Source organism: Cibotium barometz, chromosome 27, assembly GCF_041138505.1.
Source record: "Cibotium barometz isolate CiBa-2024 chromosome 27, ASM4113850v1, whole genome shotgun sequence".
Classification (NCBI taxonomy): domain Eukaryota; kingdom Viridiplantae; phylum Streptophyta; class Polypodiopsida; order Cyatheales; family Cibotiaceae; genus Cibotium; species Cibotium barometz.
This window is the reverse complement of record NC_141072.1, coordinates 41,978,364-41,994,200: the sequence shown is the minus strand read 5'-3', so window position 1 is coordinate 41,994,200 and position 15,837 is coordinate 41,978,364. Positions and strand designations below refer to the sequence as shown.

The 15,837-nt window shown below is 41.8% G+C and overlaps 1 protein-coding gene across 2 annotated transcripts in view; it reads right to left on the bottom strand.

The window, feature by feature from the left end:
* Nucleotides 1–8,039: 8,039 nt before the first annotated feature.
* LOC147623405 (inorganic pyrophosphatase TTM1-like) overlaps nucleotides 8,040–15,837 on the bottom strand; it is a 48,672-nt gene continuing 40,874 nt past the window's right edge. For both annotated transcript variants that reach the window (XM_086821546.1, XM_086821547.1), the window contains 8 exons: nucleotides 10,419–10,589; nucleotides 10,046–10,240; nucleotides 9,849–9,971; nucleotides 9,540–9,661; nucleotides 9,380–9,415; nucleotides 9,170–9,290; nucleotides 8,845–9,090; nucleotides 8,040–8,769 (listed from right to left, as the gene is read on the bottom strand). In XM_086821546.1, the coding sequence (XP_086677672.1) occupies nucleotides 8,530–8,769; nucleotides 8,845–9,090; nucleotides 9,170–9,290; nucleotides 9,380–9,415; nucleotides 9,540–9,661; nucleotides 9,849–9,971; nucleotides 10,046–10,240; nucleotides 10,419–10,589 (1,254 nt within the window). In that variant the 3' untranslated portion in view covers nucleotides 8,040–8,529. The remainder of the gene's footprint in view (nucleotides 8,770–8,844; nucleotides 9,091–9,169; nucleotides 9,291–9,379; nucleotides 9,416–9,539; nucleotides 9,662–9,848; nucleotides 9,972–10,045; nucleotides 10,241–10,418; nucleotides 10,590–15,837) is intronic.

Sequence of the window (15,837 nt, the reverse complement as noted above, 5' to 3'; positions counted from 1 at the left end):
GCTCAGACGTCTTATGGCTTATTTGGGTGTTGGCTAGTACTACGATTTTCACTGAGACAGCAAGAGCGTATTAGCAGTTTGTGAGGAACCCAACTCACACTAAGAACATTGAGGTGCATTACCACTATGTCAAGGAAAGACTCTCTGCAGAGCAGAGATCAGCTTGGTCTATGTGCCTACACATGACAACATGGCAGATTTATATACGAAGGCTCTTCCTCGTGAAAAGTTTGAAGCTTTTGGTAAAGCTTTGGGCTTACTGCCTTTTCAGGATTGATCGGCCATACCCTGTACATGTTCACATCATCACTCTAAGGGGGATTTGTAGCATTATATGGTGGTGATGTGTGTGAACACACCTAGGACCGCCGGGGCACTTTTTCCCTCACTAGGAGGTTTTTTCCCATGTGCGTATGTACACGCTCTTATCTACTCATTTCGGGGTGTGTACTTATCTTTTGTATCTGGCACACATTTGTTCATTCTAATCTAGTGAGTTTGTGTGCTCTCAAGCGTCTCTATCTTGTGTGTGTGCATTGTTGTTGTTGCTAACCCTAATTCCAACATACCCACTTCATGAAATAACTTGTGGCCACGATCACATATCAAGCTTGTGAGACGAATGCACTACTAGACTAATGGGTCCAACAAAATCAATTTCCATTTCTCAAAGAGTTGTATTACAATTACGGCGGTGGAGTGGCATCCTGTCTTTTTGTTGTGGAATAGCAAATCTCTGACATTCCTCGCATCTTTTCACAAACTCTATGGCGTCCTCGAATAACGTAGGCCACCATAGTCCCACTTGAAGCACTTTGCTAGATGTAGCTTCTCCAGCAAAATGTCCAGCTATTCCTGAGTGTGCTTCTTCTAATATCATTTTACAAACTCATCTTCTCGCACACATCATCTTAGGATATCTTCCTTACCTAGTTTATATAATTCTCTAGTAATCAATTGATAAGGTGAGGCCAACTTAATAAGCCGATGCATTTTATCCTTGTTTAAAGGTCTATATTGCGGAAAAGCATGAGCCAAATAGTCTGAAATCTCCTCACTCCACTCAAGCACCATGTCAAGTTTGAACAGACAAGCATCAGGGCGGTCATCATCATGTTGGGGGTAAAGGCCCCTGTATATGGGTATTTAGCCCATCATATATAAATGGAAGAATAGAAAGATAAGGTAGTGTGAGCTACCACCAAAATACGAGTTGTCTCCTCCTCTCTTGCTCACCGTGAGCTTCTGCTCTCTCTCTCTCTCTCTCAACTGGTATCAGAGCCTGGTGAGCTGCGTGTGTGCACTTGCCGGTGTGCAGAGCCGGTCGTCGTGGCCGTCATCGCCTCGCAAGAGGAGCTTCCGGCCATGGAAGCTCGAAGAGTTTAGTTCGCGGAGAGGAGATCCGGAGAGGCTCCCTTGCCCAATTGTGTGAGCTCGTGGAGCTTGCACTTGTAGATCTGGGGAAAGCTCTCTATGAGAGCTTGTTTAAGCTGTTATTTGGTCGACCGCCTGGGTGCTGGTCAAGAACAAGAGCAAGTCTTGTGTATGTACCTTGTAATGAGAAGTAGCCCAGGTTTGTGAAGCCAACGTGAGTGCAGGCTGGTCGCAAGTCTGTGGTGGTGGACGGCTGCTTGGATAAGGTGCAGCTTGTGAGTGGCTTTGAGCTACTGCGTGTAGAGCTGCATTGGTTGTCCACCAGGAGAAGCGTTGAGGAGGTCAGAGATGCAGCCACCAAGGAGCATCTCGATAAGGTCGCCACCCTTATGATACCCTTATGGTGTGTGGCTGTGAACATGGCCACTGACCAAAAGCACTAGTGCAGCCGTGGTAAGTCCTTTGGCAGGTCAATGCAAGTAAGGCAGGGAGCAAGCTGTAGGGTTCAGCCATGGGAAGAAAAAACAAATTTGTGCCAAATCCATCAACTGGGCTGTGATGCTTTGATCTTCGAGCTACAAGATATGTGTTTTATGCCTTGGATGAAGGTCGAATGTGTTCCACAGTGGTAGTGAAATGTTATGGAAGATGCAACATTATGGGTCAGTAAGAGTAGCAGGAAGAGAAATTGCTGTTGTTTTTTTTTTGTTTCTGAGTGCAAACAGTCACTTTCAGGAGAGAATATCTCTCGAAATGTGAGGATTCAGAATCTGAATTGAACAAAGAAGTTGTAGACCATTTCAAGGACTAAAACTTTGCTTTTGAAAGTTTTCTAATCTGGATTTTTTGTCAAAAGTTATCGGATTTGCAAAACAGGCAAAAGTTACAATTTGCAGCCTGCAAAGCCTTCTTCTGACCTAAATATCTTTCCGACTGTAAAGAATTCAGTCTAGGTCTGAACTGGACAGTTTGCGACCATTAAACAGGCTTTAAGTTTGCTTTTGACAGCCGGTTCATCTGGATTATGCAATCACAAGTTATAAGGTCTGCAATAAGACAGCAAAAAGTTGCAACCTGCACAATGTTTTAGCTACAGTTTGGATGTCGTATGCCATGATGGTTCAATGCAATTGTATGCAAGGATTATGCACTTGTTGCTGAAGGTTTTGGCACTGGTTTAAGTGCAGGATAGAGTGTTTTTGGTTAGCAAATCAGCTTCCGGCTGCCTACATCAACACTCTCTTTTTGAACACCCTGCATTCATATTATACAATCGACTTCGTGGCCCTTTCATTTCCTCGTCTCACAGAGCTCGGCTCTCTCATCCTAGTGAGCGGTTTGCATACTTTTCTTGCAGGTGCAGGTACATCAGTTTTGGCAGTTGGTTACATGCCAGTGGATGTCAGCACACATGCTTGCTTGATGTGACAGTACGCATTGGTTTATGCATCTGTCTGTGACACTTGGATAGTGATTTTGGCATACAATTTGAGGTGGATACTGAGGTTTTGCAGGGGAAACTTTGCCCAAATTTTTTAAAATTTGTGATCTTTGCCATTGGTGTTGTACATCATGTCTTCGTCGCATTCAGAGCGCGAATCACACAACATCAAGGAGTTCGATGGTAGGAACTTCTCGCTCTAGAAAGAGCAGATTCAGGATGTGCTCATTCAGAAGAAGCAATTGAAGCCCTTGAAGGGGATAACTATTAAGCCTGCAGATATGGATGCAGAGGATTGGAATGAGTTGGATGCCTTAGCAAAGTCTACTGTCAGACTTCATCTTGCTGAGTCAGTGTACTTTACAGTGGTAAATGCTGAGTCAGTGTACTTTACAGTGGTATTGCTGAGTCAGTGTACTTTACAGTGGTAAATGAGAAGACTACGCATGAGCTGTGGATGAAGCTATGTGCCACATATGAGAAAGAGACTGTATCCAACAAAGTCTATCTCATGAAACGGTTATTTGAGCTGCAGATGAAAGAGGGTGGATCCATTGCATCGCACTTGAACGAACTGAATTTTGATGCGGAGATGAAGGCGATAATTCTCTTATGTTCATTGCCATCATCATGGGATACTTTCCGCACTGCTATCAGTAAATCTGCACCTGGTGGAGTAGTGAACTTTGATGATATTGTGGGTAGCTTGCTTATAGAAGAGATCAGAAAGAAGTCTGTAGATCATGGCAAGCAAGATGTAGCTCTCAATGTTGACCGTGGTAGACAGCAGTTCAGGGGGAAGTCTACAGAAAGAGGCAGGTCACGCAGTAAGTCACACAGTCGTCGTCGCAAGAATATTGAGTGCCATCATTGTGGCAAGAAGGGGCACATCAAGCGTGACTGTTATGCATGAAAAAGTGAGCAAAAAGAGAAGAAAAAGGATGCAAAGAAGAATGACAACGGACCAAAAGATGATGACAAGAAAGGGAAAGCAAAGATTGAGGAAATCAATGCACTCACCCCACTGATAGTAGTGACACTGAGATACTTTTCATGTCATGCCTACCTGCAGAAGCGTTTACTACATCCAATGAATGAACTTTAAAAATAATACTATTTATCTAATTTTAAAATATAATCCTTTAATATTAGTTATTTTAAATTCTTTTATATTAATAAGTACTAAAAATATACTAAATTAACTTTTTCAAAAATATTTTTTTTGAAAAAATGGGGAGATGGGAAGGAGGTGCCACATGTCACATGCGTGGATGACACATGGCATTTTCATGACATGTGGCACTATTATGGCTAATGTGGCATGCCTGTCAACAAGTGTGAGGTGGCATGCAAAGGTGGCAAGAAGATGTGGCATTAATGATGACTAGGATGATGAGGTGGGGATTCAACTAGGTTGACCATGTTGACATGGAGGGTGGAGGTAGCAAGGTGCTTATGTGGATCCTCTCGAAAGCTGATGTGGACATAAAGTGGCATACATATATAAGATTTGTGCCTACCCAAGCCTCACACATGGCATGATATCTAGGCTTAGAAGTTTACCAAGCCTAGATTTCCAAACTTGACTAGGATTGGTTTTAGACTTGAAAAGAGTAGAGTGTGTACAATATGGGAATTTTCACTTGGGAGGATTAAGAATGGACCTTCCCATACACAAATTAAGCCAAAGTTTTTTTAATAAATTCATGGCAACAATTATATTGATCCCTAGAGTTTTAGATTGAAAGATTCGATATTTGATTTTCTAGAATTAAATTACAATTGATTTAATGGGTCTCTCACAATCATAACATTTTTTCCAAAGTAAATCTACAAAAATCCAACCGTTAGATTTGTAATTTTACCTTAGATCCAAATTCCAATCTAATCATCACTAGATCCATACAAATTGAGCATTTTAAATGGTAGATGTGGTGGGAGGATAAAATAGTATGTTTTTTAACAATTCTAATGCATTTTAAATAATATAAAAAATAGTACAACACATCAAAAATTACTCGATAAATCAAGTTAAGCTTTATGTTATTTGAATTTGTGATATGCAAAGTGGAAACATCATATGAGTAATAATGTAAAAGTTATAGATAATTTACTCACATTTAGTGTACCTGTCCAAACCTTTGACAGGGCCTGTATACAATTTTGGTTCCCAAAGAAAAGGGGACTTGCAATTATTGGATATTCGATCAGATTACAGTTTTAGGTGTCCAAATTTGCATATGATGTTTCATTAGAAGACGTTAAAGTGAAACTCCTTGGCTAACTAGGAGAGATTGGCTATTCTTCTTTGAAAAAATGCATGTTTTCAGGCTAAACCCAAGGGCGCCCATGAAACGAAACTAGATAACCTCATCTTGCAACCACCCCTAAACCCTTGGAAACACGAGCCATCATGGTCCTTTATAGGAAGCTCAAGGTTCACTCCCCTGGGAAGTGGCTAAATCATGTTGGGTGCTACAATATTTCAAATATTTAGTGTCATCCTAAATTATTTATCTCATGTTACAAAGGAATGACAATCTCCACAATTTTGGATGGTGATGCTGGTGTAGCATAATCACCAAGGATTATTGGGAGAAGACTTGGGGGAAGGCTACGACTTGTAGGCACAAGCTTCATGGTCAAGCTTGCCAATAGGAACATCGGTGAGAACATAGCCAAACCCTTAGGTGTCCTACAACATGCAAATATTAAGACCTTTAGGATAAGTTTCCACCACATCTTTGTGGCCAAGCTTGCGGAGAGGAACACAACTAAAGCCTTAGGTGTCCTACAAGATGCAGAGAGATTAAGACCTTCCGAATAAGTTTCCTTAACACCTTCTTGGTAATGGATTTCTAGAGAGAAAAGGATCATACACCATTTTCCTCAGCAGATCTTTCATGAGATGCACCAAGGCCGGTTCATGAATGGGAAACCAATCACATTTACATACGCAAAAGGCACATTTACATACGCAAAGGCACAACTAACAAACTTGACATTAGATAGGAAAGTTTGGACTGAAAAAAGGACCCTCTAAGAAAAGCCATGTTATCACTTTTTTAAGAAAAAGAGAGCCATGGTGAACCTTCAAAGAGAGCCATGTTATCACAAGTACGATATATCTTACTTCAAAAATCCACATGTTGTATACCATTTGAAAGTCCTTGAAAAGTAGATTCTAAAGCTACCACATCCGATAGATTTGGAGTTAATATGCTCAAGTTATGCTTTCCCACTAAAATGTAGGTTTCCAATGATGATTGTGAAATCCATGTAACCCCACTAAAAGGTAGGTTCTAGTGATTGTGACATCTACATGTCACAATCACTAGAACCTACCTTTTAGTGGGAAAGGCATAACTTGAGCATATGAAGTCCAAATGTGTCGGATGTGGTAGCTTTAGAATCTACTTTTCAAGGGCTTTCCAATAGTATGTCACATGTGGGGATTTTGATATAATATCCATAAGGTTCATCATGGCCCCTTTTACCTAAAAAAGTGATGACATGGCTCTTCTTAGAGGACCCTTTTTGAGTCCAATTGTTTCCTAATAAGATAAGGAAGACTCATCCCATGGGTTTAGACATTTTTACCAATTAGTCTAACATAACTATGAGAACTATCTAAGATCAACGTGTGCAAATATTGTAATAACTTTGTTGGATAGTGAATATGAGAAGCAAGACTATGATCCTCTTCTAGAGCAACCTGACAACTCTAAGTATTGGATTCATGTGTTGAAAGACATGAACACTCTTCCACAAAATCTTGGAGAAAGGTTTTTTCCAAATTGTGATGACGAGATAGACATAACCTCTGTATTCATCATGGTTACTGTAGCATCCATTCTTGAGATTACCTCAAGCTATTCTTATGGAGGGTTTTCTTTCTTGTGAAGGGAAAAGATAGCTTGTTTGTGAAGGGAGAGGGGGGAGAAGAGATGAGGGATTTGTAAACCCTACCCAAAACATGTTATTAATTAGTTTATTTTTAAAAAGCTTAAATTTAACAAAAAAAGACAAGAGCTTGAGATTACCTTGATGCTTATGATGCATGTCTTGAGAGATACCTTTCTTGCTTGTGAAGGGAGAAGAGGGTTTGCTTGTGAAGGGAGAAATGAGAGAGAAGAGAGAGAAGAGGTGAGGACTTGGGAGGAAAATGACTTGTGAAGAAGTGCTTAATAGTAGCAAGGGCAAGAAAGGAGATTAGGGCAAGGTAGAAAGACATGCCATAGGGTGTGGAGAGGGACCTTTCTTGATTGCGAAGGGAGAACAGGGTTTGCTTGTGAGGGGAGATGAGGGAGAAGAGAAAGAAGAGGTGAGGGCTTATGAGGAAAAGGTCTTGTGAGAAGAGCTTGATAGCAAGGGCAAGAGGGAGATTAGGTCTTATGAGGAAAAGATCTTGTGAGAAGAGCTTGATAGCAAGGGTAAGAGGAAGATTCGGGCAAGGTACAAGGGCATATCTTTTCTAGGGTTTGGCAGGCAAGATTCAAGCTACAAGGAGGAGATGTTTGATGGAGAACAAGTGGTGCACCACACGGGAAAGGGGTATCCTATTTTTCCATAGTATGCAGATATACATGTGGCTATGGGTATGGCTATGCATGGATATATCCATGTGTGTAGCCTCGCATGGATATAGCTGCACACTGGAACTACATACCCTGCACCAAGTCTCCTCTCACTACTTCCTATCCTCTTCACATGGCTATCTTGTGCGACTATTGTGTATGTGTATGTGTATTTGTATGTGCATGTGTATGTGTATGATTGGTGTGGATCACAATACTTGTATACATAGAGGATGTGAGAGACTACATACACATTCTTAATCATAGACTAGGATTTAAGATATCTGAGGTAGAAGCTTGTGGATACCTATAGTTTCTCTTTGAGAAATTGATTAAATTTAAATTATCAAAGGCTAGTAGACCAAATCAGATCATTCAAAATAATTTTGTGAGAATGTACTAAGCAATTAAGACAAAGGTTGTTTATATCGTAGCCCCTCTTCTAGGCCATCTATGGCTATTCCTCTTTTTTCTTCTTCTTTGTGTTCTTGTCCTTGGTGGATAAGTGTTCTCGAGCCCTTGTGACGCATCTTGTTTTTTGATGCACCTCCAATACTTTGATATTCTTTTCAAGAATGTGATCCATTTGTTGTGTGATTCATTTGCTAACCAAGATCAAAAATCTTGAAGATATCAATGGAGTGGGATTTAAAAAAAGGGGTTAAGACTTAATGAAAGATTAACAAATGCACAAGTTGCAAGATAAAGTGTGTGAATACTCACAGACAGCATAAATGGCCTCCCTCGCTCTCTCTCAGAGGCACCAAAAAAAATCCTCAAAAGTCTCATAATTACCTTCAATACAATTATACCCCTTTTTAGGGAAAGAATGGTTATCACAAAACAAGTCTGGTATAGCTCTCATGCCGAGTAGCAGTTTACTAATCCACCCTTAAAAAGACACCTAAATTTCCCCGCTTCATTGTGGGGCATAAACATATGTGGACAGCAACACTATGCTGCTCATCCACAAGTGGTGTCTTATAAAAAAATGGGTCATCACCTTCTGGTCCAGCTGTGCTCCACTGAAAAAGGTTTTGAACTTCAAAACCCTCAAAGCTTTATTTCAAGTCGTTAAAATGTAAATGGGGAGAACCTTCAGTTGCATTTCAAGTTCTGGCATTGGTCAGGATCAAGCTATCTTGAAACCCTTATTGCAAGAACACCAGCCAGACCTCCCAGCCCCAGAACCACAATCCCCACAGCAGTAACCAGTCCTACCTCCGTGGTTTTTGTCTTGCTCAAAAAGTCATCCTGCCATCCCCTTTTTTCTTTCCGCCCATGCTTTATCGCCCCATTCGAATTTTCGCGCAAAAAATTGCTCACAATATCAAGCTGAGTTGTCAGATGCCGCTGGCCCCGTGCCAACATTCTCAACTGCAATCCCGTATTGCTAATCAATGAATTGGCTTAAGACAGAATCATAACAGCATAAAATGAAAACCCATTCACCTCTTCAACCATTGGAGACTCTATAGCCGGAGCTGTGCCAGGGATGCACCCAGGTGGAGAAGGGCCATTCGGATATCTACAGCCACCTCCATTTCCAAGAGAGCCGAAACATCCATTGGAACCAGACCTTGTTTGTGTATTGCAAATAGAGGAAGACAACTTCATTTCCACCTCCCCAAGCCGTAACAAAAGCTCATCTATTCTTTCATTGAGGCTTGCAAACTGTTCTGACATTTGGGAAAACCCCTGGAAGCAGCAGCCATATTCATCAGTACTATACAGCCAACAGTGGAGAGTGTAAACACAAGATTACTTAGATCTTTACCTGATCCCTGTGCAAAGATGTAGGTGAGTCTGAACATCTGTCCACCAATCTCTCGCAGTGTACATCCTTCCATACAGAATGCTGCTTTGCTAGCTCATTTCGTGCATGATCGGTTGACAAGCTGCACAGCCATTCCACAAACAAACAGCATTACTACATATTTCTTCTACTGAGTTGTAAATCAGCAGTACCCTATTGAGAAAGACTTGCCTAATATGACCCTCTTTGTTTGTGTTCCTGGTCCAGCTGACACAGACAAAACACTCATAAGAATGTAAGACCACCAACGTACTAAGCAGCATTGGTCAGTACAACTGTGGCACACATGCCTATTCTGAATTGCATGGTCCCTCTTCAAGAAAGATTGTACCTTTTGCTGTACAATTTTTTGGGCTCCGGCTTAACCTCAGATATCCAAGAGAAGGATGGCATTGGACTTGAAGCAAGTGTATCATTGATGCTGAGCTTGGTCTTCAAATCATCTGGAAGGGTCTGTACATCGATCACTTAAACCAAATTATATTAAGTGATGATAATTATTGCATGCAGCATCAACCTCTTGATACACATGGTTTACAATTCTTCCTATATTTCCTTCATGTCAAACCTCTTACTCTACTTTTGCTAACCTCATTTGACCCAAAATTATAAATTAGGTACAAAATTAGAAGCCCTGTACCATTAGTTCAGCACTGAGCTTATCCAGTTTAATCTGCTCAATATAAGGTTGGGGAACATAGGAACCTTCCAAACCTAGTTTTTTGGCTGCTTCTCCAACAAGAGTCCTGTCTTTACCTTGCACCTGCACACAATGGTTTAGCAATCTTCTTACAAAAATTTCACACCAGATGTGCATCACAAAAATCAAGAAACTACCTGAATAAATTTTTGTTTCAGCTGTTCAAGTGTGTCGATCTTCACAGAAATTCCTTGATCTGAGAATACTCTACTCACTCGCTTTATTATTGTTGTAATAGTGTAGCCAAGGGTCATTAGACCTCCAAGAAGACGCACACTGACTTCAAAGGTTATTCGAGGTGATATCAAGAACGGACTATCTCTCAAGAATTCCTATAAATAAAAACACATTTAAGTACAGTCATGAATATCTATCAACAAAATTCGACAATATGCAACCGCTATGTTTTCTAGGGTTCTGTTGATGTATAATTGCATGGAACAATCTAAAAGGAGAGAATCAAAAACAACTCGTAGAGCAGATGCAAGAAAACAAAGCAGAAGGGTTAACCTCAAACATAAGGCTGTATTTGCCATCCCTGTTGCGCATCCTGAGATAAGACTGGCAAGCCTCAGGATCTTCACCTGGTGGCAAGAGGTAGATATCATACGTCTCTTCTGTTGCCTCGGTACAGCCGGGCAGAACATATCTGATAAGCTCTTCACTTACAATATGCGAGGACTGTACATGAGGTCAAACAAAAACAAACAAATTGCAAATAAATGGGATAACAGTTACCAAGAACTGGAAGATAAAACAAAAATTCATATGGTGTGAATACATGTGACTGTCGTATTTCAGATGGTAAAATGTCTCTCTCTACGTGTAAGTCTAGATGGCATAGCCTAAGGAAAGAAGATATTAGAACTATACTTACGTCTCGTTCCATGGATGCTGTCGGCTGCACACAACAGGGTTGGCTGCAAGCGCTTCAGAGATATATGGATTTATGCCCAATAGGCTGGCCGACCAGCAGTCAGCCAGCGTTTTATTTGTCCAAGGTCCTATAAATAGGCAAGGATGCTCATTGGTAGAGTCATTTATTCCCTTATGGAATGGGTTAAGTACTAGGAGTAGTTTTGGGAGTATTCCACCTTTTATGTAAGGCAGCCTATGGCTGTAGATTAGGGGCACCTTTTTGTACCATATGAATACTGAATTTCCAGCTCTCTCTCTCTCTCTCTCTCTCTCTCTCTCTCTCTCTCTCTCCTCTCCCTTCTGTCTGCGTTTTTGCATTAGCATGTTGTAGATGGTGTTTATGGCTGAAAGAAGACCCCCAAAGCTTCCGCATGTTACATTAGTATAAGAGCATCAGTCTCAGCAAAGCTAAACACTAATTCAGCCCCATATGATGGTGTACAGGTCCAAGGTACAGAAAAGTGCACGGGTACGAAGCCCAAGGCAAGGAACACAAGATCGGGAAGAGCTCCCAGGAGGTTTGTTGGTGGTGTTCCACAAAGCCAAAGGGGATGGCAGTCCTGCGAGCCAGATAGGTTCTCGGGCAACGGTCCGAAGGGGTGATGTGAGAGTGCCAAACTCATTTCTCAAGAATGAAGACCAAAACAGTGTTCAAAGTCAAGGCAAGAATGGATCGGGGACTGGATGGAACAGATGCATAGATCTTATTCAGATGCATAGAGTCACAGTGGTTTAGGAGACCGGGCCGGGTTTTCAGAGAAAAGGGTTGCCAAAGATAGATGGATGACAGAGGAACTCCCGAAACGGAATGGGATGATGACAGTCATCCAAGGAAAAAGTTGGAATCCCTTCATCAAGTTTAGCAGAGGGGGATGTCATGTGCATGTGTGCCCATGGACAAGTTCCTCACCTAGTCCAGCAGGGGCAACCAAAAAAAGACTAGAGTTTAGGAGCATGCTACAATTTTGGGCCAGTGTTGGACTTCGAGCAAGGCATGAAAAAGATGGAAGGCTCTATCAGCTGCACAGGAGGCTCTGTCGGCTGTTCAAGGGATGCTGTCGGCTGCACACAATAGGGTTGGCTGCAAGCGCTTCAGGATATATGGATTTATGCCTAGTCGGCTAGCCGACCAGCAGTCAGCCAGTGTTTTATTTGTCCAAGGGCCTATAAATAGGCAAGGATGCTCATTGGTAGAATCATTCATTCCCTTATGGAATGGGTCAAGTACTAGGAGTAGTTTTGGGTGTATTCCACCTTTTATGTAAGGCAGCCTATGGCTGTAGATTAGGGGTACCTTTTTGTACCATATGAATATACTGAATTTCCAGCTCTCTCTCTCTCTCTCTCTCGAGTCTCTACTCTTCTAGCAGAGGGGAATGTCATGTGCATGTGTGCCCATGGACACGTTCCTCAGCTAGTCCAGCAGGGGTAACCAAAAAAAGACCAGAGTTTAGGAGCATGCTACAGTTTTGGGCCAGTGTTGGACTTCGAGCAGGGCATGGAAAAGATGGAAGGCTCTGTCGACTGTACAGGAGGCTCTGTCGGTTGTTCCAGGGATTCTGTCAACTGCACACAACAGGGTTGGCTGCAAGCGCTTCAGGATATATGGATTTATGCAGTCGGGTTTGATTCTGACAATAGTTGAGGCTATTTTTAGCTAGATTCAATCAGAAAGGTGTCAACAGAAGGTCAACAGAGGGTCAACAGAGTGTTTGGTAAGTCTTTGGGGTTGTGGATTTCAGGTTAGCTGATGCTAAAAGGTTATAGAGAAGACCAGCTCGAAAGGACAACCAAAGCATGTAATGATATTCTCATAAATAAACTTAGCTGTTATTGCCATAGCATCTGGCTTTTCTTTCCAGACTTATGGGTCCCACAAAATCAATGCTCCGTTTTATAAATGATTCTAAAACTTTAATAGGGTGCAAGGGCACCATGTCCCTTTCTGGTTTATCATATCGTTAACACTCGTCACATCCTCTGATAAATAATGCACAATCTTTGAAGAGTGTGGGCCACCAATATCCCAATTGGAGTATTTTCCTTTTAGCAATATCAGTTGAAAATTGCCCACTAGCTACCCTTTTGGTGTGCTTATTCGATGATGTATAAGTATTCATCTTCCCTGGGGTAGCACCTTAGTACGTTATCCTTACCTCTTTTATAAAGAGTTCCAGAGCGATCAATTGTTAAGGTTCTGCTTCTTTAACAAACTTCCTTGCAAGATCTTTCCTTAGCGTATTTGCCTCTGGAAAACCGTCAGCTAGAAAGTCACAACAATTTTCTCATTTTTCTCAAGGTGGGGGAGGGGGGGGGAGGGGACTCATACCGTACGGTACGAATGGGTTCGTACCAGTACAAGAAACAACTATGTGCAGGTCATCATGGTATTCTAGCTACTACAAAGGCTTTAGAAAGATATTTCTTTTGGCCAGCTCTACGCAAGGATATTGAAACTTATGTTCGTGTGTGCCTGTTGTGTCAAAAAGTCAAGTTTGACAGGCACAAAACACTTGGTTTGCTTCAACCCTTACCCATTCCACAGGAACCATGGGAAAGCATTACCATGGATGTCATTATGGACTTGCCGCGATCGGCATTCATTCCCTTATGGAATGGGTCAAGTACTAGGAGTAGTTTTGAATGTATTTCACCTTTTATGTAAGGCAGCCTATGGCTGTAGATTAGGGGTACCTTTTTGAACTATATGAATATACTGAATTTCTAGCTCTCTCTCTCTCTCTCTCTCTCTCTCTCTCTCTCTCTCTTCTATCTGCGTTTTTGCATCAGCATGTTCTAGATGGTGTTTAGGGCTGAAAGAAGACCCCCAGAGCTTTCGCTTGTTACAGTCGTGGAGGTTTTTTTATCACCAATCAGCTGCCTACTCATGGGCATATATATAGCTGGCTTGCCTCCCTCATTTCTCACTGCTTGCTTAGCATTGTTTGCTGCAGTCCTTAGCACGGTTACATAAAAATGAGTTACATGAAGCGCAACCACACTTAAAAACAATGCTAACTAGTGTGGTTAACATGCTCTCATACTACGAGTGCCAAACTGGGATGTTATTCTCCATATGCATATTGATGCTTCTAACTTTGCAAATTGGATACATCCTAGCTTAGCTAGGTGAACATAAACTAGACTACCCCATAAGTTTTGCCATCTGCTGGACAGTTGTGTGAGGATGAGATGAATTATATCACCATAGAGCGTGAAGATTTAGAAATGGTATATGCCATAAAGAAATTTCAACATTACCTATTAGCTAATAATTTTTTTTCCTATGTTGATCGTCAAGTCTTGCTATATCTTGTCAATAAACCTTGCTCCATAGGAAGAATCACTTAGAAGTGGTTGTTGATTCTTCTTGAGTTTGATTTCATAGTGGTGGTAAGACCAAGCAAGAAACATGTCATGGTTGATCGTCTATCTCGTGTACCTAATGGCGTAGCACCAATTGGAATAGATGATGATATACCTGACCTACACTGCTTAAAGTTGAGGCTATACTAGAGTGGAGGATGCTTTTGTACAGCATGTGACTACTCTTGGTACAGAGTTGGAGCAAATTGACTCTATTTCTTTTGAGGGTTCCAGTGAGGAGCAGTTTGCTTCTCCCAAGATTGATTATATACAAGATATGATCTAGGTTGGTTATGAGGTTTTTCATACCTTCTCCAAGCTGGATACACGACTTTCGACTTCGGGAAGTGTTCTTACACTTGGGTTTGGAACCATTATTTGGAGTAGCACGTCGCAACCTATATGGTTGTTTTCTTCCAGAGGAGCGGTGTACCTGGCAGCTTGTTCTGTTGCTTTTGTAGCTGAGTTGCTGAGGAGATTGCTTGTGGAGCTTTCTTGGTACGTGTTTCTGCAGTCTTTCATCTTTGATCGAGGACGGCGTCTCTGGCTTCTTGGAGTTCACTCAGCATCCGGTGCTGAGAGGGGGTGTTAGACATCATCCCCTTCTTGCTGGCTTCCTATTTGGTGTCCTATTTTAGCCTCTAGGACTGACCATATTAGTCAGAGGGGCTGGTCACCCCTCACATATATTTTCCCTCATTATTCCCCATATTATGGAGTCTAGAGTATTTTCCCAGTCGTGGAGTTTTTTTATCACCAGTCGGCTGCCTATTCATGGGCATATATATAGCTGGCTTGCCTCCCTCGTTTCTCACTGCTTGCTTAGCATTGTTTGCTGCAGTCCCTCACATACGAGGTTTTCTCCCCTCTTGCTCGGGACATGTATTGAGAGCAAGTTCACCTGTGTTTCCTCTCCATCTCTCTCTCTCTCTCTCTCCCTCAAGAGCAAAACTCTTAAGAGTCTTAAGAGTCTTAAGAGTTCATGTTGAGTTATTTTTTTTCAGTTTTATGCCTCTTTGGCATCGATACCCAGAGTGGAATGTAAATGGATGTACCTGATCTATCCCATAGGTCGGATTCGGTCTCCCGTGGACGTTAATATAACTTTCTTTCTTTCTTTCTTTCTTTCTTCTTCTCCTGTGTTTCCACTTTCCCTTCTTCCACTGCACATTCTATCAAACAGTATTTAAACCAACGTGAAGCTTGTGGCTCTAAGAGTGGAACCTTCGCATGGCCAGAGCCAAGGTTTTCATGGCTGGTTATTCAGGACAGCACCACTACTAGAGGGTGTGATCACGTACTAGAGTGTGATTGTGCCCTAAGAACTCTTGAAAAGCTGAGATTGAAGTCTCATGCAATTGTTTGATTTGTTTTCATCATATTCTGGATGTATCTAGTGCCAGTCTAAAGAGTGTTTACTCTCTGGCACCCGTTCGCTTGTACTTGAACACTCTGTTGGTAATAAAGATACCCCGCGCGGCCCCGCGGGGGGGGGGGGGGGGGGGGGGGGCATCAAGTGCTGTGTTTTGTGCAGGTTTTCATTTTGTCAGATACTATGTATTATACCATGATGTTATGTATGGGATAAGGTTTTCTATGCACACGCTTCCGTATTTGTGACACTTCATCCAAGCTACAAAACAAA